The sequence below is a fragment of the Gossypium raimondii genome, chromosome 5 (assembly GCF_025698545.1).
Source record: "Gossypium raimondii isolate GPD5lz chromosome 5, ASM2569854v1, whole genome shotgun sequence".
NCBI classification, from domain to species: Eukaryota; Viridiplantae; Streptophyta; class Magnoliopsida; order Malvales; family Malvaceae; genus Gossypium; species Gossypium raimondii.
The window spans coordinates 8,873,178-8,897,887 of NC_068569.1; the positions used below are offsets into that span (position 1 = coordinate 8,873,178).

The 24,710-nt window shown below is 32.4% G+C and overlaps 4 protein-coding genes across 7 annotated transcripts; 2 read left to right on the plus strand and 2 right to left on the minus strand.

Moving 5' to 3' along the window:
• The first annotated feature begins 2,791 nt into the window (after window positions 1-2,791).
• On the plus strand, window positions 2,792-4,724 carry LOC105767914 (uncharacterized). Of its 3 annotated transcripts, none has more exons than XM_012587497.2 (3): window positions 2,792-2,924; window positions 3,065-3,274; window positions 4,175-4,724. In XM_012587497.2, exons 2-3 carry the CDS (start codon window positions 3,115-3,117, stop codon window positions 4,435-4,437), a joined length of 423 nt encoding a protein of 140 aa, XP_012442951.1. In that variant the 5' UTR covers window positions 2,792-2,924; window positions 3,065-3,114; the 3' UTR covers window positions 4,438-4,724. The 3 variants fall into 3 exon arrangements, with proteins under 3 accessions (XP_012442951.1, XP_012442953.1, XP_012442952.1); XM_012587499.2 differs by having other exon boundaries at window positions 2,829-2,924; window positions 3,102-3,274; XM_012587498.2 differs by having other exon boundaries at window positions 2,852-3,020; window positions 3,102-3,274.
• A 1,220-nt stretch (window positions 4,725-5,944) lies between these two features.
• LOC105769442 (V-type proton ATPase catalytic subunit A) lies at window positions 5,945-12,701 on the minus strand. Its single transcript, XM_012590078.2, has 20 exons — window positions 12,368-12,701; window positions 11,324-11,450; window positions 11,097-11,152; window positions 10,935-10,991; window positions 10,663-10,774; window positions 10,546-10,583; window positions 9,946-10,047; window positions 9,793-9,849; window positions 9,396-9,467; window positions 9,217-9,318; window positions 9,066-9,128; window positions 8,852-8,984; window positions 8,527-8,633; window positions 8,054-8,248; window positions 7,829-7,915; window positions 7,593-7,697; window positions 7,194-7,291; window positions 6,993-7,071; window positions 6,478-6,566; window positions 5,945-6,343 (listed from the first exon to the last, which is right to left on the minus strand). The coding sequence occupies exons 1-20, from the start codon at window positions 12,443-12,445 to the stop codon at window positions 6,229-6,231; spliced, it is 1,872 nt and encodes a 623-aa protein (XP_012445532.1). The 5' UTR covers window positions 12,446-12,701; the 3' UTR covers window positions 5,945-6,228.
• Window positions 12,702-17,017: 4,316 nt separating this feature from the next.
• On the plus strand, window positions 17,018-19,618 carry LOC105769489 (reticulon-like protein B22). Its single transcript, XM_012590160.2, has 4 exons — window positions 17,018-17,447; window positions 18,364-18,505; window positions 18,791-18,860; window positions 19,284-19,618. Exons 1-4 carry the CDS (start codon window positions 17,263-17,265, stop codon window positions 19,397-19,399), a joined length of 513 nt encoding a protein of 170 aa, XP_012445614.1. The 5' UTR covers window positions 17,018-17,262; the 3' UTR covers window positions 19,400-19,618.
• Window positions 19,619-19,935: 317 nt separating this feature from the next.
• On the minus strand, window positions 19,936-23,858 carry LOC105769488 (probable mitochondrial adenine nucleotide transporter BTL1). Of its 2 annotated transcripts, none has more exons than XM_012590158.2 (6): window positions 23,705-23,858; window positions 23,304-23,444; window positions 22,481-22,575; window positions 21,251-21,584; window positions 20,639-20,876; window positions 19,936-20,488 (listed from the first exon to the last, which is right to left on the minus strand). In XM_012590158.2, the coding sequence occupies exons 1-6, from the start codon at window positions 23,732-23,734 to the stop codon at window positions 20,238-20,240; spliced, it is 1,089 nt and encodes a 362-aa protein (XP_012445612.1). In that variant the 5' UTR covers window positions 23,735-23,858; the 3' UTR covers window positions 19,936-20,237. The 2 variants fall into 2 exon arrangements, with proteins under 2 accessions (XP_012445612.1, XP_012445613.1); XM_012590159.2 differs by having other exon boundaries at window positions 23,304-23,490; window positions 23,705-23,833.
• Between the last annotated feature and the right edge of the window lie 852 nt (window positions 23,859-24,710).

Genomic DNA, 24,710 nt, shown 5'->3' on the forward strand with positions numbered 1-24,710 from the left:
GCTTGAGCTCAATTTTTTCTTTATACATTTAAGTCCAGCTCTTTTCTTCTTCTTCTTTTTTCTCGAAACGTAAGGGCAAGGAAGAATCTAAATAAAATAAGAGAAAATATATAAAAATGATTTAATATTAAGAAAAGGGTTAAACTTAAGTAAATCAAATGTCAACGATAGTGTTAAAAAGAAAATGTCAACCAGTGACTTATGACATGTTACGCTTTATATTTAAAACATGTACCATTGGTGTAATCAAGAATGAGATGGCATTGGCTGCGAGTATAAAAAATCCATTAAAAATTGAAAGAGTGTCATAAAAATGTTTATACAATCTCAATCTAAAATTATATTTATAAATTCATGTAACCTATATTTGCTTAATTTGATTAATGTGTTTCATTCTATATTAGTATATTATTTCTAGTACATTGAAGCTTTAATTATTTATTTTATGTGGTAGAAATATCTAATACAAATATTGAATCAATTTGAATCTTATGTGTATGGCAAATACTACTATATTATCAAGCCTAACTAATATTTAAAAAAATCATATATAAATATATAAATATATAAAAGTATTTAAATTTATGCCAATATAAATTAATCATTTTATTTAAGAAAAGTCAAAATGATACCTTAAGTTTTTGACACGTCATGCAATTATGTTATCTCAATCGATTCAACATTTTTACGTAAATTATAATCATTATTTAAGTTTGATTATAAATTTATTTGTATAACATATCACTTTAAAAATTTTAAATAGTTTATTAAAATTAAATAATATATACTTAATATAATTGAAATTATTGATCCCAAAATATTAAAAGTGTCTCAATTTTTTTAATTAAAATTGATCTAAGAGACATAAGGCATATATATTTGCCCAATGTTTTTTGACCCGAAATATAATAAACCCAATGTTCTAGGAATACTGTCTTCGAACTGAATGATGAATTGTCGTGTCTGTCAAAGATTCTTTGTTTACCACACGCTACACAGCATGGTTTGGTTGGCATCAATCAAGTCCGTCTCTGTCCAAAATGCGAGCAAACAATTTACTTTTGTTAAGACTTTTGATGGTTAAATTAAATTTAGCTCCATCTTACTTATAGTCGTGGATTTTTGGAATTCTTTTTTTGGTTATAAGCTAACAATTTTATTTACCAAAAAGAGCAACATAATTTGGTAAAAAAAAGGTTTCTATCCTGTTTCAGAAAAGGATATAGCGTAGCCCATCCCGACAAAATCGATTGTCCCTAAACACTAGATTGTATTAGGCATAGGAACTAACAAAAAAAGATTAAATTTAATTCAAGTTAGTGGTTTTTTTTCAATAAATTTTGAGTAATTTGTTAACAAATAATGATAAATTTTTTATAATTACAAGCTTTACAATATAGATTTTATCCAATTTGAATATTCAGCAGATATACTTTGTGAAATACCATATTAAACTTTCAATTTTTTATATAATATCTACTTTTTAGTCGTAATCTCTTTTCGACTTTTAAATTAAAAGAAACACATGCTTAAATATATTTGAACCCACAAATTTTAATGGCTTTTGATTAATTTTTTGTTCTCTTTTATACCTTTAATCCAATTATATACTTTTATGTTGAATAACGTGTTTCTTATTTATATATTATATTTTAATTTTTTTTCTAAGGGTCTCTAACTAAAATAGTAAAAAAATGAATAAAAAGAAACAAATTTTTTTTTTTTGAAATTTTTAAAGAAATATGATATTGTTACACCTTCAAAAAAAAGTTTGACATTGTTACACATTGGGGCTCCACCATCACTATATTGCTTAAGGCACCGTATCACCACATTGGCACCGCCACATACACTATTCCACCATAGCTTGCAAGCAACTCTCGATCATGTCCTCGCCTTGCTTTTTAAAAACCTCAACTTCTCCACCTATATCGTATGCCTCTTCGTCCAACAGAGTAAATCATTTCCTACTATCATCACGATCTCTTTCACCCCACTTCCTTGTATCAGCAAATATTTATTTTGGTTCGATATTATACATAAGTTTTCAGTTTGTCACCTTAAAAAGTTATTTGTTATACTTTCATTTCATCTCGCAAGTCTACATTGCAAAAAATTGCGGTATGACATGGAAAACCAATCAAACCTTGGCATGTGGACAACTTTGCGACGCTCTTATTTTTCCACATGGATTTTTGAATCTATTTTCTTAAAAGAAAAACTAAATAATAAAAATATCAAAGGCTTGAACTTATGAATGTCGGAGGGGTGAGTTAGTAGAAAATATCATTAATTCTGTTAACATATTTAATAGCTTTAAAAGGGTTGACTATCCTCCTCCTTTGCCTTTTTGAAGTTTTTCCGACGGTAAAACAAGGATAACTAAATAAAATTAATAAGATTAACAGGGACACCAACAGGACATGACTCACGCATCAATTCCCCTGAGAAGCACACACACCACTGCAATACAGACCAGAAAATACAAAGGAAGAAAGACACCCACAGCTCTAGAAAGAAACTGCAGGCTGAAACTATTCTTGCATTGCATTACGTGGATTCTGCAATCTCTGTTTCGTTTTTAATGCTTTCTGAGTCTGACAAACGTTGAGGAATGGATATACTATGGGGACCCACTCCACAATCCAAAGGAAATCGCTTCAATGGTCGATATGTGAGTTAAGGTACCAGAATGATTAAATTTTTTTAAGGAATTGAATTTAGGATTTTTTATATACTACAGGGTAAAAGTTAGATATTAAGCCTTTTAAAACAAGGCCGCGGCCCAGCCCGAAAAGTTAAAAACCCACTCAATACAATCATATAGGCGTCATATAAAATCCCAAAGGCCAAAACCTCGAACCGGGCAAAGAAGTGTCTCTTCTCTCCTAACCTTTCCTTTCGCTTGGAGAATCGGATAGGAGGTATATCGCTTGTTTATAAGATCTTCAAATCCAATTTCAAATTTGACCATCCAAATATTTATTTCTTGTCAAATCGGAATTGCTCACCCGCTAAAGGTGAGATGTTGATTTGATTTTCGCTTTCCTTCTTCTTGTTTTAGGGTTTGCAAATTGATGTTAAATTGGAATCGCTTTCAGGGGGAAAGGGAAAATGTCATCATACGAAAACGTTGTAGGTGGGAAGCTGAAGCTGAAGGGAAAAGCCTTGGATGTTAAGGCTGGTGGAATCAAGAAGAAAAAGAAACATAAGAAGCAAATTCAACATGATGACCAAATTACCCAGAACGATCCCTCTGATGCCGCTTCTGCTGGTTTGTTTTCTTTTCTCCCTTTTTGACTATGTTAACTGGATTCGGGTGTGACTGTCGTCTATATATCCAACACGCTATGTTCAGTTTTTTCTTTGTTACTCATGTTCAATTATGGGTATGTGTCGATTCTGAGTATCAAATAAGTATACTTCAAAAAAAAGGAGCGGAGCGACATTGCTTTTTCATAATATGACAAATTTTCTTTTCCTTTTGTTTACTCAAATTTATTACGTTTATCTGCTTTTAGGTGAAGGAAAATCCCTGTTCTCTAAAGTGTTCGTGCTTTGTTCCCGTGAAAATCCGCTAAAACGTATTAGCGAAACATAATTCTTAGTCTTTTTGCTGGTTAAATGGCTTTTAAACAGTGCATTAGTGAGACATTCAAATCTGTATGGCTGCATCCATGGTCTTTTGCTTGACTGGAATTAGGGTGAACTGGTGTTATAAATGGTACAAAGCGCATTCTAGGCACCATTAATTAATAAACTCAAAAGAGTTGTCTAGTTTATTCTTCTATACCTGCGATATTTTCTTTTCTTTTCTATTCTTTTTTGTTGGCCAAGATGCATGATTTTATGGTTTCATGTCTTAAAGAAATCAAAGAGAACACAAATCATGTTGCCTTTTTTCCATGTTTAAACCCTAAAGTGCTTTTGTTGTCTGGTGTAGCGGTGCTTACCTTAAAAACATTGGAACGGACTAGAATTTCTACAGTTATATATATGTGCGTACATGACTATAACATTGTCTTGTTTATACACAATTTTTTTGACTCAGCCTACTTGTATCATGTTACACTGTTAATTTATTTGGTTCAACATTCTTCCATGTTTCCATTATTAAGTTCCGCATATCATAATTGTTTCTAAATCTTATAATTTTAGCCGGTACTTGACATAGGTGAAACCACGGAAGTTTCTGTTGATCCCAATGAAGAAGATATCAACAATGCAGAGAAGTCAAGTGGGGAGAAGGCGGCTCCTCATTATGATGATCATCTTACCCCAGCAGAGAGACGATACATTGAGCAGAGGGAGCAGCTCGACGTTCATAGGTTGGCTAAGCAAGCTAATAAATCTCACCGTGATAGAATCCAGGATTTCAATCAATATCTGGCAAACATGAGTGAGCATTATGACATTCCGAAAGTTGGTCCCGGTTAATTCACGCAAAACGAAGGTAATCTTCTCAGTGGTTTCGGAAGGAACTTCTTTGTGTTATGTACCAAAGGTCAACAACAGAGAACTGCTTTGTTTTATGGAGGTTGTTTGATGGTATATCACAGATTATGCATTTAATTTGTCGTTGCTGCATTCAATCTCCATCACTTCCTGCATTTAGTTTGTAGTTACTGTTTTGTGGAGGCTATATGTTTTTACTAGCGCTTGCCATCATGGTCAGTATGAATGGTACTGTTTGGTTCGATTTTGAAAAAAAAGTTTATGGCTAACGTGCTTTTTAGTTATTTAGAAACTGAACTGAACACAATAGATAATTGGGATCAGCCGTAACGAATTTCAGCGGTTTTAAAAATCTCTTTTTTCTTGGATTTGGTCTGAATTACATTAGATTTTTCAGCTTATGAAAACAAGTAAGATCAAATACATTCAGGTGGCATTTAGGAACTAATATTTCAGAAATTGGATTTCAAAAATAATGTAAATTAAGTAGTAAATTATTTTAAAATATAGCATTTATTATCATTTCTCGGATTTGTTAGAAGCCTAGAAGTAATGAAGAAAATTTTAAAATTTTCTTTTAATTTGACCATATTTTGTATTTTTCTAATATATGATACATTAAAGTTCAATTAATTTGTTTACTTCATTCTTTCCATGACCCTTTGAGTTCATTATAAGAATTGGTGATACGTCGTGTTTTGTCATTTAAATCAGTTGTTTTTTTTAAATTTTTCTTACCAATTATCAATTCTTTTTTTCGATTAAGACTATTAAGTTATGAAAATAAAAATAAAACATTACTTTAACTTAGTTTTTCCCTCATGTTTTTAAATCATAACGAATATTTCTATTTCTTAAATCATAAATTTTGAATTAGTAAAATGCTTTCTTTTTAAAGTCATTGTGAGCAAACGCTCAAAGGTTAAACGTAGAGGAGTAATGATAAGAGAGTTCAGTTTTCAAATAGAATTGAGATAATTTATCACAGGAGAGATTCATATCATCCATGGAAGCAAACAAGTAAACAGAGGAGGCAAAAGCTCTCTTGGACATGGAATGGAGACAAAGCTCCCAAAAAACAGACAGGACAAAAACCTCACAAATACGAAGGAGAACCAAGCTCACAAAAAAGCAGCGGGGGAGACGGCTCCTATTCAACGATGACCAAATAGATTGAACTAATAATGCACAATACACATCACCAATCCAGCAAAAGAACCAAGGGAAAACCTATTTTCATCTTGTTGGCAAAAGAGTTCTATCCCAAGAGTAATAATAATAAGTTTAATGGATTTCCTTCTCTCCTTTTTTTTTGGGAGGGGGGAGGGGCAAATGGATATAGCAATTTAGTAGATCAAAATTTAGGTTTCGTTTTTTGATCCAAAAAATTTAGAATTACTACGGGTTTTCGGAGATACTGTCAATTTGCAAACCGAAAAAGCAGGAGCAGGCATAGCCACTCTCACCCCAGCCAAACTCAACGAAGAAATTAAATAATAAATGAACATTTTTATTGCAAAAAGTACATGAAATAATAAATTACGGTTCCAATCTCCTGCTGTCAAAAAGGGAAAGTGCAAACAATAATAATACATAATAACGAATTCAAAGCTAGAGCAGTCTAGAATTAGGCCAACAGAAGCTAAAACGCGTGCACAACATGCATCTACCCAGATAAACAAGGACACGGAAACAGAGAAAGCGAGAGCCTAGTGATTTTAGCCCGACAATTGAAACATTGGGGCCAGGAAAGTCAAATCTTTAAACTTTCGTTCACCTAGTCTCATCCTCCAGTGCACGGAAACCAGCAGTCAGATCCTCGTTGAGCTTTTTGAATTTTGCCACGAGAGCTTCTTCTCCTTCTGCCGGGTCTTCAAATTTTTGCGACCTGTGATGTTGAGATATTGACACATTAAGCACGGCATTCCGTTTGTAGCCAAAATTCATATAATTCTGAAACAGTAAATTTTGTTTTCCAACCCTAATATTTCCTATCATTTCTGTCACAAAGCTTCAACTTACACTAATCGATAAAAGAGATCTCCAAGACGATGTTTGATAAGACTGTATGTTATCTTCTGACCATCCATACCAGCTGCTTTCTCAACTGCCTGCACATGGAAATTGCGCTACACATTAGTCTCACAGACTCCAGTTGGTACACCAAAACGTAATAATTGTATGCAAAGTAGAGCAATGAAGTTGTGTAGACACCAAAGTGTTCGAAATATATAAAGCTAGAGGCAAGATACATGCTCGAGGTATATCGGTCAAAGAAAACAATTGCTTGACCTACTTATCTACAATTCCAGAGGAAACACACACACACAACATGAACAGCAACAAAAGGACAAAAAGCTTTAGCCCCATAAATATTTAGAATTTAAAATACTAACTTCCATGAACTTTTCGAGTAAAAATAGCATAGTAGTTAACCACTTAAAAGAGTTGTCATTCCCTTTTTCCTAGTTTTTCCAAATAACTTACAATGGCCATAATAGAAATTGAAAGAATGGAAGAGAGCATAGGAACTTTACCTGGTTGGCCAAAGCATTGAAATGAACAATGTTGCGCATCATCCAGACGGACTTGTAGAATGGGCAGAACTTATCATATCTGTCACAACAAACCCAAAACCATGTGCATAGAAGGGTTATCATACAAAGTCAAAGACATTAATACAATGATAGTACTGAGATAATTTTCTGTTATAAAACACAGTAACAGCTGAAGCTTACGGAGTAAAAGCATTCTGAGCAAGATAATCTTCCCTTAAAAGTTTGGCAGTTTCGAGCGTGATTTTGTCTGTTTCAGCTAGAGCATCCTTTCCGACAAGCTGTAATAGTACAAATTCCAGTGAGTGTTGAAGTGAGACAGGATAAAAGATGGTGCTAAACGTTTGCAGTAGTAAGCTACATAAACTAACACTAACATTACAAAATAAACATATTATCGAAAGCAAAAAAAGGAGGGGACAAGGAAAAAGTAACATTATGCTCTGTATGATTCATGCTTTGTCAAAAGTGACATACAGATTTCAAACTTATACATTTCTAATAATCTCCCTCTTTCAAGTCATTATGCAGTATAATAGCTCCATTTCATCCAAAGACCCATCGCAAAATAAGGAAGCATACCTGGACAATTTCGTTCAGATCATCTTCTCTCTGAAGAACCTCTCGGGCTTTTGTCCTGATGCTAATAAAATCTGGATCAAATTTCTCATAGAAAGTTTCCAATGCCTGCAAACACAAGAGAAACAACCATTGAGGATCGGTGTCACTCGGAAAAAAAGGGCCAGCTCGGAAAAAGAATAAATGGAAAATGTATTTTGGGAAAGTTCAAACTAAGAGGGATCAGATTATGAACATACCCCGGAATACTTTGAGTATGAAATAAGCCAGTTGACAGAAGGGAAATGCTTCCTCTGAGCAAGTTTCTTGTCAAGACCCCAGAAAACCTAACATTCAAACCAACAACGGATACATGCTAAGTTTTCGTTGTATATAGGTATAACATTCATTCAAGCTAAAAGGTAGCAGCACGGACAAGCTGGCACCTTTATAAGCAAATACTGAACTGCTTCTACTATGTATACCTGGACAATACTGAGGGTTGCGGACGTCACAGGGTCAGAGAAATCTCCTCCAGGAGGAGAAACAGCACCGACAATTGTGACACTCCCTGTACGTTCTGGTCCACCAAGGCATTTAACTTTCCCAGCACGTTCATAGAAAGAGGCTAGTCTTGCTGCCAGATAAGCCGGATATCCACTATCAGCAGGCATTTCTGCCTGCAAGACAAATTAAAACAGAAAACAACTTTAGCTTAATAGAAAGAAAGCTGAGAAGCAGACACAGTGAATATAACAATTATAAGACACCGAAACAAACAAGGAAAAAAATGTATTTTTATTGATGAAATGAAATTAGATGTACAAAGCATAACCAAATAATAATTATTGAATATACTGCTGAATGATAAAACTTAATAGCACACACCAAAGTACTGCACTTTATGAAAGTGTATACGAATAATTTTCATTAGTAAAATTCTGTTAAAGAGTTTTACCAGCCGCCCAGAAATTTCACGCAATGCTTCTGCCCAACGAGATGTTGAATCTGCCATCATACTAACATTGTAGCCCATATCTCTGAAGTATTCAGCTATAGTGATCCCTGCAAATCAAAATAAAATTAAAGTTACTGGCACCATGATCATTTCAGTATACATGATGATGATAATAGTAATATTTAAAAATAAAAAAACTCATTATCATAATTTATGGAAAATAAATTACCCAAACATAACAATAATATATTCATTGCACTAGAAGTTACTCTTCAAGCAGTTATTCAATACGCAATTGATATGATTACCAGTTCATAGCTTTTACCAGTATAAATTGAGGCTTCACGAGCAGCCACAGGCATGTTAGAAGTGTTAGCCACAAGTGTTGTGCGCTTCATGACCGATTCTTCACGACCATCAGGCAATGTCATTGTCAATTGAGGGAAATCCATAAGAACCTGAAATAAATAAACAAAGAATCAGGAGACAAAAATCCCACAGAGTGATTAATATTTCAAGACAAAAGATGAAAATAACACCTCAGCCATTTCGTTTCCTCGCTCTCCACAACCAACATAGACAACAGCATCAGAATTAGAGTACTGCACATGATCAGAAAAATAAACACAATGAATATCTATGATAGGAAGAAGCTGAAGCTCACTAAAAAACATTTATATAAAACTTTACCTTGGAAAGAGCTTGACTAATCACAGTTTTACCACAGCCAAATGCACCAGGAATGGCACAAGTTCCACCAAGAACTGAAGGGAATAGGGCATCAAGTACACGCTGATAAAAAAAAAGTCATCAGCAAATCACATCTTTTCAAAGAAGCATCAACAGAAACAACCCACAACAAAACTTACCTGTCCGGTAAGCAGAGGAGTATCTGCAGCAAGCTTTGTTGCAACAGGTCTAGGTGTACGGACAGGCCATGTCTACAAACAGATGTAGCACATTCCACGTTAAAAATTTGAAAGTTTTAGAAACACGTAATTAGCAATTTATCAGTATTGCAGGCAAAGCATTGACCTTAACTAAATAAACTAGCCAAAACCAAACATAAAGTGACAAAAAAAATTAACAATAAAAAACCAATAACACAGCTTAACCTTGTCAAGTACCAGTTGGTACAAGAAATGAGCAGACCCACCCAACAATTTGACTAAAGAAAAAACAAACCGAGCCCAAAACCTAGACCCTACTATTGTCACATAGAGTCATGGAAAATGTCATGATATGAAAAAAAACCAACCAACCAACCTGAAGCATGGTGAATTGCTTTTTGACACCTTGAAACTCAAGTTCCAGCACAGTATCCTGCCATGAAGTAAAAGGATAAATTATAGCAAAAAGAAAGATTTTACCACATTAAAGCGTCTAAAATGATATGATATAAAAGTTGAACAGCCGAACCTTCAATGAATATTGACCAGGGGGAGCTATGTAAGTGATTTTTCCCATTGCATCAGGAGGAAGGGCAACATGATGTTGCATCAAACTGTTCTCAAAGACGGTCTGCATTTGAATTCCAAAGTATCAATATAAAGATCTTATAAGAAATAAAAGAAAAAAGTGAAGTGACAAAATTATCATCCTATTTCGTCTGAAGTATAGGTATTCAAGGGCCATTTTTTACTGTTAAAAGAATTAAATCTTGAAAAAATCATTTTATTAATATTTATATTTTATAAATAAAATTTTAAAAATTAAATGAACAATAATTATAGAGGCCAAATTGAAAAAGAAAATCCATCCCCATTCGAGCCAGGCTAGGCAGATAAATTCTAACCATAATAGTGATCTGATTATTTTCCAATTTCAGGGAAACTATTACCAGTCTATGAACATGGGGTTACTGTGTTACCCAACTAAGCATTGCATCTCGCACTAAGGTTTCACCTAAGGATACTCAGGTGCCGAGCACCTTGATAGTGCATTGTAATTACTAATTCTGCTTACTTAAGGAACCACTACTATAGAATATAAATAACAGCACATGGCCACTAAACTTACAGCATAAAGGTCGCCACCAGTTAAAAGGTCCCCCTCACCTGCAGGAAGTAAGCATTGTATTGAACACCAACATCACAAGCCAGTCTCTATTTAAGTTGCATTTTAAAAGCTCCATACCTATTCTTTTAGGCTGAAACTCCCAAAGAGTATCTTTGTCGAGAGCCGGGACAGAGACTCCACGAGGGATATATACATCACCTGATCTTTTAGCAATAGTTTTCAAAGGCCTCTGTGCCGATAGCATTGAAACAAAAGACGAGCAGATATCAATTAATAGCAAGTACATGATAGCATAGCTATTAACAGGTTAGTTGGTTTTAGTGACAAAATAAACCAGGGAAAGACCTAGTAATATAAGAATTTAAACTGCATGTGAAGTATGCTTGAACCTGAATTCCATCAAAAATATTTCCCAATATTCCTGGTCCCAACTCAACTGACAGAGGCTGCAACATCAACATATGATTATAAGTTTGAAAATAGAATCAACACTGTCAGGAACTTTAAGTGTAAGTTTTAGAGTGGTTTTAAAACAATAAACAATAATACACCTTGTGTGTCCGCAGAACTGGATCATTCACCATCAGACCAGCCGTTTCTTCATAAACTGAAATAAGAATAAATTGAAAGTGTCTTGTTAATTTTCTGCTAAGTCTCACTATAGCCACTAGAAATTCTTACTTCTTTTTTACGTACATACTATCTTTCCAAGAAAACAAAGAGCATAATTAGGTGACATCTTTAACAGAAAAGGCTAATGTTATTATTAATAAAAAACCTTGGATTGTAGCAGAGTCTCCTTCCAACCGAATAATTTCACCAATCAGATTGTCATGACCAACACGGACTAATTCATACATGGCAGCACCAGCCATTCCATCTGCAACAACGACTGGTCCTGACACCTGCAATGTGATAATTTAAGCGGAAAAACAATGAACAGAAAAAGATAAAATGCATTAACCCACCTATTTCAGTAGGTTGGTAATCAATCAGAAAAGAGATTCAAGTTAATAAAATAAAATTTTAAACATAATACGTAAGCATCATGATCCTTTTCTTTCCGGGAAATGAGAAATTGAATATCAAGCAATTTCTTCAAATACGCAATTACTTATATATCAACATCTTTTTTTTAAAAAAAAGGCCGGTTTCTCATTTTGTATTATCATGGAATTCATAATTCTGAACCAGGCTTAGCATCCGAATCAGGTAGATCATTTTAGTTCACATTGAGCAACGGAAGCAACTCAAGTGAAAATATGAAACAGATCACAACATTTATTACCACTGGTTTAACAAAAGCAACAATAGTTTGACAAAATAAAGTCATTGGAAACCAGAAAAGGAGCTAATTTTTTGTATTACCAAAGCTCTAACCAAAAAATTTACACAGGAATAAACGAAATCAGAAGTAAGCTAATAGACCACAAAGCAGTTAAAGCGGAATATTCGTGTAAAATGACATCTAGATCAGTCCAAATTCATTGATCATACATTACAAAGAAAAAAAGGAAAAAATATCCTCAGAAAAAACGTATCGAAGTTTTCAGATCATTATAACTGGTATTAACAAAAGAAACGCAGATCAAGAATATTAAAAAAAAAAAAAAAACTTAAAACTCAATTCCAAGAAATCAGATCAAAAAATCATAAAGCTCATAAAAACGTCTAAAATCAACTAAATCAAAGAAATTACACTAAAAGGATGCAGATCATTGAATAAAAACTTCGAAACACACACTATTGAAATCAATCCCACGTTAAAAACAAATCAAAATGAGGTTGGAAAGGTAAGTAATCATAAGAGGGGGTAATTCACCTTACGAACATAACCGAATTCACTTTCTTTCTCTGAATCCTCAAACGTCGTCAATCTGGCTCCGTAAACTGCCGGCATTTTTTTCCCTTTCTTACTCAAAAGAAATTAGACAAGAATGAAACTAATCCGATCAAGTTTTGATCGAGCGAAGGAGTTCAGCTTGGATATTTCAAGATCTGATAAAACTAGTAGAGTCGATTCGATTGTAGTAGAGAAAGAAAAAAAAGATATTAAGTATCTTTCAAAACCCTAGAGAAAAATGCAATGATGCAAAGAAAAATGACTACTCTCGGAGAGAAGACAAGAGAGAGGAGAACGTGAATTATGAGATTTATGATCATTATTTATTTATTCATTTACTACCTTCAAAAAAGTAATTTAGTTCAGTACACGGGATTTTTTGGGTTTTGGCTGGAATTTTATTATGTATAAGTATTTTATATGTGCTTGGTTTAAATTTTATAATAGAATGTATTATTTTTCATTTATATTTATAATTGTATTTGCACAACCCTTTAAATTTTTAATTTAATTCTAAATTAGTTGTACGTTTTAAAAATTTATTTGGAAATATATGTTACATATTTATAATTGGTGTATCCTATTACATTAAATGCAATTGAAAATTCTTGTAAAAAGTTGAGAATTGAGAGATTTAAGAGGCCTAATTACACTTTTTTGAATTTACAAACAACAATAACTCATATACTATTTTTAATATTGGTGATGAAAATATTCACAAATATATGGTTATAATATTTATAAAAAACAGTTAAATATTAAATAGAGAGAGTAAAACCATGTATTTAACGAAATCTAAAAATATCGGAAAGGTGAAGTATAGATGAGAAATGTAGTCCATAAGTTTGGTAGTAACGTGGATACATAGGGAAAATGCAAAGGTCGTTTCCTGAAGGTCGGGCCAAAGCCTATGTGTCACTCTCACTCTCACTCTCGCTCGCGTCGCATCTTAATTTGGATGGGAGCGTATTGCTGTTTTTTTGGCATTTTCTTCTTTATTGCCATTATTTATTTAGTTCTATGGTTCCACCTTTGTCCACTTCTTTTTTCTTTCTTTTTCTTTTTCTGAAAGTACAGTTTGTCGAACTTTGGATGGAGTTTTAAATAGTTTTTCTTTTATATTATTTAATCCATTTATATTTTAAAGTATTATTTAGTGATTAAATTTTTTATTTAAATTTAATAACAAGGAGGATTTTATTTTCACTCATTTAATAACAAAAATGAATAAATTAATTATATTTATTATAGATTTTGAAACCTACAAATTAATTTTTCCCTTAATTTTATGTTCAAAATTATGTTTTTATGGATAAACTATAAAATGTCATCAAATTATGCCTTTCATTTTATTTTGGTCACTCAACTATTAATTTTTTGATTTAGTGACTAAATTTTTGAAATTAAATATTTTAATCACTTGGCTTGATGTAGGTTTTTTTATTGTACTTTTACTCAAAATTAGCCCTCTAATGTTTACATATTCTATCAATTTGATCCTAAATATAAAAATTTAACAATTTTAGCCATCAATGTTTTACAAAACTTGTTACTTTAGTTCTAATTCTAAAAATCTAATAAAATTAACCCTCAACATTTACAAAATTTGTCAATTTAGTCCTAACTCTAAAAATTAAAAACTTCATTTTTAGCCCTTATAACCCAACAACTAACCTATGTAAGATATTAAAAAAAAGAGTATCTTCTTTCAAGCCACTTATAAAATAACTCTAAAATATTGGGATAAAACACGAAAAAGTTAAGATCCAAAAGAAGATGAATGCATTCGAAACATTTTGTCCGGGTAATAATGCAGCCAATTATTCTAATTAAGTACCAGATTAGTTTCGTCTAATGCGAAGCTTAAATTATAATAAAATAAATTGTTGCAAGTGAGGAGAAAAAAGGATGTTGCTTGACATATATTTATAAATTTATTATTTTAATTAAAATATTATTTTTTATAACTAGTGTCACCTGACACATTGGCGACAAGCCCGTTCTTGATATTTTTGGGACCCTAGGTGAAACAATAAATTGGAATCCCTTTTACAAAATATATAAAATGTAATACAATAAATTAAAAACATATACTAGTAATAAAATAAAATAAAAATTGAACCCCTTTTATTTTATTTTATTTTTTTTACCTGTAATGAAACATCGATCAGAAAACTTAAAATGCTAAAGATTTTTTTTTTTCACGTTAAAAGTTGAAGAACTTTTTTGGGCTCCTTCTAGCTTGGCCCTCGGCGACCGCACTCCTAAACTACCCCTTGGGCCGCACCTGATTGGCGACACCCAATTTTATTGTAGAAAACATACTATTCTCGTAATTAATTTACAACCTATCTCATTTTTGCAATTAATTTTTTGTATTATTTAGATAATAAAAAAACCCAATAGTTTAAGTTACTCAAATTACCCTTTAAAATTTATACTGCATTCGATAATTCTGTTGGTTTAATATTTTTTATTAAATCAATTTAATGGATCATAATTTATAAAAAAATTTAACTCGACCGAATCAAAGTTCAATAATCGATATAACTAAATTGATTTTAGATCAATTGGTTTAGTTGATTAATCAAATTTAGCTATTAACCTTGAATAATATATATTTATTTTATATATTATAAATAATTAAAAACATATTAAATTATATTAATTTTTTCAGTTGAATTGATTTAAAAATCGATAAGTGATCAAAATAACTACACAAATCAAACTTATAACTGAAAAAATCATGTAAACCATTCAAACTACATTAAACTAATTGAAGTTGCCTTTGGATGCTCTGTTGAGAATGGCTCAAGGCCTATTCTTCAGTGCTTAAAAAAAACACTTCTTACTCCAAAAGCACTTTTGGAAGAAAAGCTGTGTAGAACAAGTTATTTTTGGCTGAAATTTTTAGCTTTTCAGAAGTGCTTTTCAAAAGCACTTCTGAAAAGGAGAAGCTAAAAATTTTAGCTTTTACTCTCCCAAAAGCACTTTGGGTGCTTACTTACTTTTTCACCTCTCCAATAACATAGTACTTTCTTTTTTTTTTCTTGGTACTTAATTACAAATATGTTAAAATCATTAATTAAAAATAAAAATATTTTTTAAAATATTAATTACAAATATTTAATGGTTATATTTAAATATTTAAAATATAGTTTATATATTCTAATTAAATTTTATAAATAATTAATATTTATTGCTTAAAATATTTAAAATTTATATTTTATATATTAAAATATTAACAACAAGTTATAATAATTTTTTATATTCTTACTAAAATATAATAATATTAACTAATTTAAATATTATTTAAATGCATATTTGTTACTTGATAATAACATGTCTAAAATGAACATTTTATTTCGAAAAGTACTTTTGACAAAGAATGTTAAACACTCAAATTTTAAATCAAATTTTTTTAAAAATATTTCTCAAAAGTATTTTTCCACAACACTTTTTAAAATCACTTTTCAAAAATATTACCAAATTAACCCTCAGTTGAAAATGGTTCAGTCAGTGCGTTTGGTCCCTTTTTTACTTGATCGTTGCGCAAAATTGCCTTTGGATTAACTGTGACGAGTTTTAGTTAATTTTTTTGTACCAGACTGCACTTCCCAATTTTGACTGAGGGTTTATGCGGCAATGGGGACGCTTTCTCAATGGGGGGCATTCTTCCAATTTTGTCCTCATTCCTAATGTTTTTAACTTCGTGTAAATATTTCACAACAAAAGCAACTTAATTTTAATATATATTTTATTAAATAAATTTATAAATTCATATGTTTTTAATTATTTCGTAAAAGTATGTTTTATTATATATCATTTATAATCTAATGCCTTTAATAGCTATTTTTTTATTCTACAACCAATAGCAAAATTAGGGGTAGGTAGAGGCTCAACCCCTTAAAATGACAAATTTTTCATATGACCCATTTAAAATTTTTAAAATTTAAATTAGTAAAGATAAAATTATACTTTAGCCTCTCCTAAAATATAAAAATTTGACTTAATCATTTAAAATTATAAATATATAATCTATTAAAATAATAGAATTATATTTTTTATTGTAAAATTAGAAATTAATTTTGGCCCCAAAAGTATTTTTTTTATTTTCACTTTTGGTTATAGTTATGTTTCCAAACATACAACTAACCATTATTTCTAATCTCATTATCAATATTTAATCTCATTACTACCTTAAATAATCTGATTGATTTTAACTTCACTTAAATTAAAGGCACCATCAATCTAAATAGATTCTTTTTATTTTTTTATAGAAATAAAATTCGGCAAAAAGAAAAATATAGGATGTCAGTGAGTGGGCACTTGGAATCCTATGATTGGGGTCTGGCTTTTCCGACATGATTATATGGGAATTCGAATACTGAAAATAATAATAATAAGAATGGGATCTGAGATTGAGTATCCGATACACGTGTCCAGTTTAGGACAAAGAAAAGATGATGCAGGTTTCAGCTTGACATGTATGTACAACAATGGACAATGAAGCCCATTTGCAACCCAATATAATTGGGTTCTCAACTCAAACCCATAAAATCTGTTTTTATTTTTTAACTTCAAGTGATCACGTGACTAAATGTTACAAAAGGAATAATAATAGGATTTATTTCAGAAAATTCGAATACCCAGTGACCCGAAACCGCAACGATGATGCATGTGAACTCGAATCCTATTCATTGCCAAGAACAAAAAAAAGAACGAAACAACATGGTGAGTCAAAACGTTTGAGTTTGCGTTTCAACATTGGGGGCTAGAAGAAATTGAAGAACAAGGCTCCAACTGTAAGGACAATTTTGAAAGGATCGAAATTAAAAAGGGGATTAGAAGAGAGAAGAGAGAAGAGAGAAGAGATGATGGAAGGCGAAGGAAGGAGCGAAGCCGGCAAAGCATTTGGATTGCTGATATGTGGTACGTTGGTGTACTACCATTGTGCTTACCGCAATTCTACCATCCTCTCTCTCTTCTCCGATGTCTTAATCGTTCTCCTTTGCTCTCTTGCTATTCTCGGCCTCCTCTTTCGTCAAATGAACATCTCGTACGCTTTCTTTTCTATTTTCCCCGCTCTGGGTTCTTTTCAATTTATTCATTTCTTTGTTAGGTTTTTTTGTTTTTTTTACTCTCTTGCCGTTTATATTTTCAATTGTGGATTCTTGCTAGTTTAGGGTTGATGTACTGTGTGTTCTGAGAAGACCGAGTTTATATTTTCAAGTTGCAATAATTAAGCTGATTGATAGTTTTAAATTCCATTTTGTTAATGGGGATTGGTGAAGTTTATTATTTTTTATGCTTTGCGCTGCTTTTGATTCGAAGAAATGGGTGAATTTGGACTGTTGTCGTCCCTTTCCTACCAAATTATATTATCTTTCGTTTATCATGCTATCAAGTACGTTCTTACAGTGCGATTGCAGTAGTCCCTGGGTTTAGGTTTAAGTTGGTTTAACTAATCATGGTGAAAGGAGAAATTATGTGGGTGGTCATCAAAATAAATTATTATTGATCATCTTGATGATGTTTGACCAGATTATGCTTATAGAACGATTTAGCATTTCGGGTGTTTGTTTGATATTATTTTCGTTAATCGACTCTATTTTAACTTTCACTGTATCTGGGGAATTATTAGGGCATTAGGTTAATTGAGCTTTGTATTAGGCTCCATTGTTGCTGAAGATATTTTCAGTTTGTACGAGATCTGAACTATAGTTTGATTTGAATATAGTGTTGAAATTGCCCTCCACTTGGGTTGTCTTCCTATTCTTCTAATATTGTCATGTATTTGTTATATTTCTTTCCTCTTTTCAAATATCATCTTATTGTTCTGCGTTTCTGGAACTGCTGATATGTGCAATGTGATTTGTCTAATACATTCATACATGATTTAGCTCTTTTCATTTTAGGAATGGATTTTTATTCTTGAACTATTTTACCCTCATAATGGAAATGCTGTTTTATAGGGTACCAGTGGATCCACTTGAGTGGCAGATCTCACAGGATGCCGCTAATAGCATTTTTGCATGGTTAGCTAATACTGTGGGGGCTGCTGAGTCAGTTCTAAGAGTTGCAGCAACTGGACACGACAAAAGGCTATTTTTTGGGGTGAATTTTTGCGGCTTAAATTGCTCTACACTATAAAATCAGCTAGTTTTTGCTATTTAGATCCTAATTGCTCCACTTAGTTGATATCTTTTGAATATCCACCTCGAAGGCATGTTACTGCAAATCTTCCGGATAACTGCCCTTCTCCTTGGAACCCTGGCCATCCGTTTTTCTCTTGTTGGTTGATTTGCTCATTGATTTGAAACCTTTTGATGATTATACATGCAGTTATCTTGATTTTTTTTTGTTTTTTTTCTTATTAACCTGATGCATGTCTTCCTTCAGGTTGTTGTTTGTCTTTACATGCTGTCAGCCATTGGACGATTGGTCTCTGGCGCTACAGTTGCTTATGCAGGTATGTTTGCCATTAAGTTCTGTTTACTGTTGCTGAATCAGTTAGTTTTTGTAGTCGAAACATAGATATTTGAACTGGTTAATGTTGAATGAGCTTCACTCTATTTATTTATCTTGAGATACTGTCAAGTTTCTTTTGTTCATTCAAGCACTGTGAATTGATTTTATGCATTGGGAATTTGGTATTTGTAGCAATCATTGTATCAGCAGTACCTTTTTAAATGCCATTGAAATTACTTTACACATGACGGGATGTTGGAATGTGGCCAAACTATGTAAAAAGTTATTCGCTGTCCAACAACAAAGAATACTTGATTTTTCACAAGATCACCCGAAATTTTAGCAAGCTTGATGGTTTCTTTTCTTTGATTCTATATCTTCCTGAGATTTATGAAAAATCAAACTCTTTTTGTTTCTGAAATAGGATTATGCTTGTTCTGCCTTTACATGCTTGCTGAGAACTCACAGTCAATCAGAACATGCGTTCCTCAGTTACAGAGGCAAAGAAATGGCACCAGTGTCGAAGACAATAATATGTAACTGCAGGTGCAGTTTGAAAACTTAGTGAAGCAATTGAACAGAAAATATTAGGAAAGCAAGTTGAAGCTTCTGAACATTGTTTTCAGATCAGGCCAAGTTGCATTAGTGATGTTCAGTGCTGTACTTTTCCTATGGTTGATCTTTATCAATAAAACTAAATTCATTTATATCAAGTACGCATGTAACCTCTAAGAACGTGAGAGAAACTTTTGATCTTAACTCCTTTATCGCATTTATAGCAGGAAACCATTTTGGTGGAATGTTCTTAGGACACAATGTGGTTATATAAATTTCTCAAGGCTGGTACCTTGCTTTGCCCTTGATCTTGACAGAATAGACTGCGTGGAATAATTTTTGTTTTTATCACCAACAAAAATTGCTGGAAGAAAATGTTATTTCCAAAGAAAACCAAAGTGCCGGAGCAAGAAGCTGCCTTCCCAAGCCACTTTCCAAACAGCAATTGCGGTGCAATATCAGATAATACAGTTCACTTATCCCATCTCAAGCCACACAAAAAGGCTAATACGGAGAACAAATTGATCAAAATTTCATGTGATAAAAGAAATCTGTGGGTACATGTCAATATTCAATATATCCCCACAATGGAGGTCACCTGATAATTCAGCGGAACAAAATTAAAAAAGAATTTTGTAGAAATTGCTAGGGTTATTCAGATTAAAATATATATATGGGCGCTGATACTAATAAATATCATCAGCCATCCCAGAGCTTCCACAAACAACCCTGAGTCTACTACCATGCTAGCACAGCATCCTCTTGCACTTTAAAGAGAGGAGTGTCGACTAGTTTAGCTACGGGAGATGTTTTTGTAGAGCCATCATAATATGCGTTTCTCAACAAGCAATATGTCTTTCCAGGCTTCATAAAACGTCCAGGTGATACCTGAGGCGGGCATTACTTTTAAACAGCTAGCACCCCACCCTCTGTACAGACCCGTGAGGCCCTCATCCCGGATTACCTCAGCAAGTGCTGCTACCATATTAGGTGGACACTTACCCTGCAAAGCTCCCACCATTAGCCGTTTTCTGGCAACTTCCAAGGGAAAGCTGATGGTGCTAGCAGTAAAACCTGGCCATTTCAATTCACCCAATTTAGCAAGTGAAGCATTGGTGCACTAAGAGTGTTCCATTTTAAATAAAATAATAATAAGCATTGTTAATGATACCCAGAAAACCCCATAAATATTTTCCAATTCTAACAGAAAAGGCAAAGACTCACCAGCAAGCGCTCCAACTACAAGCATCTCCGGACGATTTAGAGATTTTTTCTTCTTCGATTGGCAGTAGGATTTCTTTAGTTTTTCATACATAAAATAGTAACAAGTACTATATGGAAGCATGCCCACTAGAGTTGGGGAGAGACCAGCATAAAAGGCACCAACACCACCATCCTTGTAAATCTTGCTAATTGCAATGCTTAAGCTAGGGTATATGTCAGGGCTAACGGTCAACCTATCCTGTGAGAATTACAAGAACATTCAACCCCATAAGCAAATGGGTAAAATGAGAAACCCTATAATACCTTCAACATGATCTGATTCAAGTTAATTATTTACCCAAGTGTCAAAACAACATAAAGATAGGCTACTCGACCATTTACCCACTGCTCAGACAAATGAGATACAAAGAGGAATCTGAAATCTGAAGCATTAGAAAATTGATGAGTTCTATGACATTATACAGGCCAAACTCTTAGATGGACTTCATGTAGAGCCAGTGTTCAAAGCAAAATCTAGAAGAAATAAATCATCTTGATGCAGAATGTTCTGCTCTTATCTTTCTTTTTATTTGGGAAAATAGAAACATAATGAACTCATGAGATATCAGATACCTTGAGAACTTCAAGTGGATGGCATGCAAGTGTGCTAACAATTCCAGCAGCTGCACCAGCCACAGCAACTGGAGAAACCCAGGAAAGAGAAAAGTTAACATTAACATGACCAATTTGTAATTTTGGGCCTTCAATCTGCTTCCATTTCTCCTGTGCTGATGTCATTGTTCGCTTGACGCACTCGAATGTTCCAAGCTCAATTGCTTGGGTAGGAATTATTCTAAGCATATTGATTCCATTTCCAGCCCACAGTCCTTGCCAACCTTGCTGCTCAATGATCTCAATGAAACTACCAGTTATGTTTTTGGATCCAACACCTACCACCAATCTGGTCCTGCATGTCAGAACCCCAAATTATGAGTTTAACAAATAAGTTACAAGTGTCTCAACATAATTCATCAGAAATTTAAGCAACAAATACATTCATGACAAACACATGATAATGATTTTTAAGGCAAAAAGGATCATGATTAAGGTAACAATGATGAGAACAAACTATCCTAAGATTTCAACAATGACTTGATATCCAAAACATTGCAGGTCAACAATTTATTATACCCTAGAAACTAAACAAACAATACACACATCCAATCCTATGATACACTAATTATCCTGAAACTCATAGGAGCAATAAGTGTACCACAGTGTAGTACATGGAAAGAAATACAGCAACCACAAGAATCAACACCCTGAGACTTCATTTTTTTTTCTTTTTTGGGGGGAATAAAACAAGGGCAACAACAAGCAGAAAGCACCAAACTGGTTTATTGTCAATCAATTTGACTAAATTTGAAGGATCTATATAACTCAGTATCACAATAAAAGGCCTGAATGGACATTCAAATTCTCAAACTTAAAACAAAACGTATAGTAGTTGACAAAAGTTTGTCAGCAAATTTATCCACTGTAAATTTCTAATGCTCAATGCCATTAAAAATATGGAGAACAAATTAAATGAAATTGAGAACCATGATTAAAATTTATGATCAATATGGAAAGAAATTCAATAGTTTTTACTTAAAACCGAAAACTGTGAAGTGAGCTATATAGTACACCCATGTTCAAGCTTCCAGATGAGTTTCATATCTTTTAAAAAATTTAATCCTCATTGAAAGAAAAAATTACACTTACTAGACACCAGATAAAGAATCATAAACGTTAGACGTAATGGTAGAGACAATAACTCAGCAAAATAATGAAGGAAACCATATAACACAAGTGTATACCAACCTGATAGTTTCTAAAGGAGCGAGGACAGCTTTGGTCATAGCCCCAGCTAAAGCTCCACTAAGAAACTCACCAACTTCTCTAGTCCTCAAGAAATTCTGAATCATAATCAGAACATGTTTTTGTGATATCGGCAACAATCATTTTCATGAAACAAAAGATAACAGTTATTTGAAACGGTAGCCTTCTAAACTTCAGATCTCTGTATTTCCATAACAGCTATTTTGATGCTGCTGGCAAATGGTTTAGGGAATATAAAATTAAATGAATTACATCAAAGATATCTCATAACTCAAGCTAACTCTAAGACCAATAACCATCTTTGGCCATCATAGTGCAGGGAGTCATATAGATCAATAAAATTGACAAAATCCAATATCAAAATTTTCCAGCAATACATTTCTTAACACAAACAAATTAGGAACAAGATATCTTTCATGTCCATAAAATCTTTTGAAAATTTAGAAAAACCAGTAATGAAATATAGTCAAAATAAAAATAAAAAGAATTCTTGATGGACAAAAAGAAAACAATATTCTTAAGAGGGTGATTTTCTTTTATATCTTTTACTCGGTGTATTTTTTGTTTGGAATAGTAGTCTCCCCATAACTATCAGCAGCTAAACATTTTATAAAGAAAATTGAAAAAAATTGATGCAGAAACGCATGTCGTTTATTGCCACAGCTTTTTACCTCCAACAAGTGGGATACCAAAGAATTTTATTGTTACTTTATATTTTACACTTTCCATTTTCCCAGCACCCAAACAGCACCTTAGGCTTAAAGCAGTAACACCATAAAAGGGGGAAAGAGAAAAAAAAACTCACTCTAATGGGAACTCTCAAATCGGGAACTTGAAGTCGGATCTCAAAAGGCTTTGGAGAATGCAAAGAAAAAGGCTTTTCGAGTTCGTCAAGCTCCTTCGGAACAACCAACGCCATGTTCCCAAACACCCTGTATCTGTTCTTCTGCGATTCAAAATCCGTTTTCAACATTATTGCTACTTTACTTTCTCTGTGATAAAAATATAAATAAAATTTTGTTCACAGATTTCAGATATCCCAAACTCAGAAGATTAAAAACATAAAAAAAATGTAAATATTTTGATCAAGCATGCAAAGAAAGATCCCTTTATTTTAGATTTTCTCTCAATTTGTAAGTAATAATAACTACAAAAAATTAGAAGAAAAAAACCAAGGACAGAGAAAAGAGAGGAAAATTGACGTGCCTGAGGCAGAGAGGGCGATTTTTGGGGCATTAGATATTTTCTTACGCTTTTTCGCTTGCTTTTTTTATTTTGGGTTTGGAAAGAGAAAGAAAGGGAGGGAATTTGGATTGTCTTTGGGGTTTTCTGGAGGGATTTGGCTTCTTTGATTTTTGTGTCTACTCTAGGGTTTTTCACTTTGTCATCTTCCGGCTTTTTTTTTAATAATTCAATTTAATTAATTAATTATGAAATTTACCAAAGTAAAAATTTATATACGAAAATAATTTAAATTTTTTATTAAATATGTTTCCTTAATTTTTTCTTTAGAAAGTTGTAATCAATTTTAAATTCTCATTAAATATTTTTTTCTTTTAAATACTTTTCAAAAATTGTTACCAACTATAAAATTATCATTTAAGTACCATTAAATATTTTTTCCTTTACTTCAAATTCTCATCTAATTCCATAAATATTTAAAATAAATTTTGATATACTTTAAATTTTAATAATTATTAGAATTAAATATCTACTTCATTTATGCTTCTTGTACTTATAAATATAGACTTTCTATTTTTTTGTTATTTACTATCTTTATATCTCTTTATTTTATAACACTTTTTATTATTTTATTATTTCTTCGTTTCACATTGTCCTCTTTATTATTTATTATTTCTTTTATTTCTCTTCTTATTCTCAATTGAAAACCTTAGTTGTCATATTTAATAGTTAATTTCAAAATCAAAGTCCAAACTTTCTCCTTCTCATTGTTGACTTTTACTGTTGAGATCTCCCAATAGCCAGTCCCAAATATTCTAAAACAATTACCAATGTTTTGAACTACTCTTTCTACGACGATTTTTTTAAAATATAATCAATGCTACCTGACACGAAAAAGACACCTAAAAAAATAATTTTTTTTAAAAATTAACAGATGTCGCCTAACATATTGACGACACTCAAAATTTCTTTTCTGAATTTTTTATTTTTTTGTTTTTTTTTCACCATGAATACTTGTATTTTTCATGGC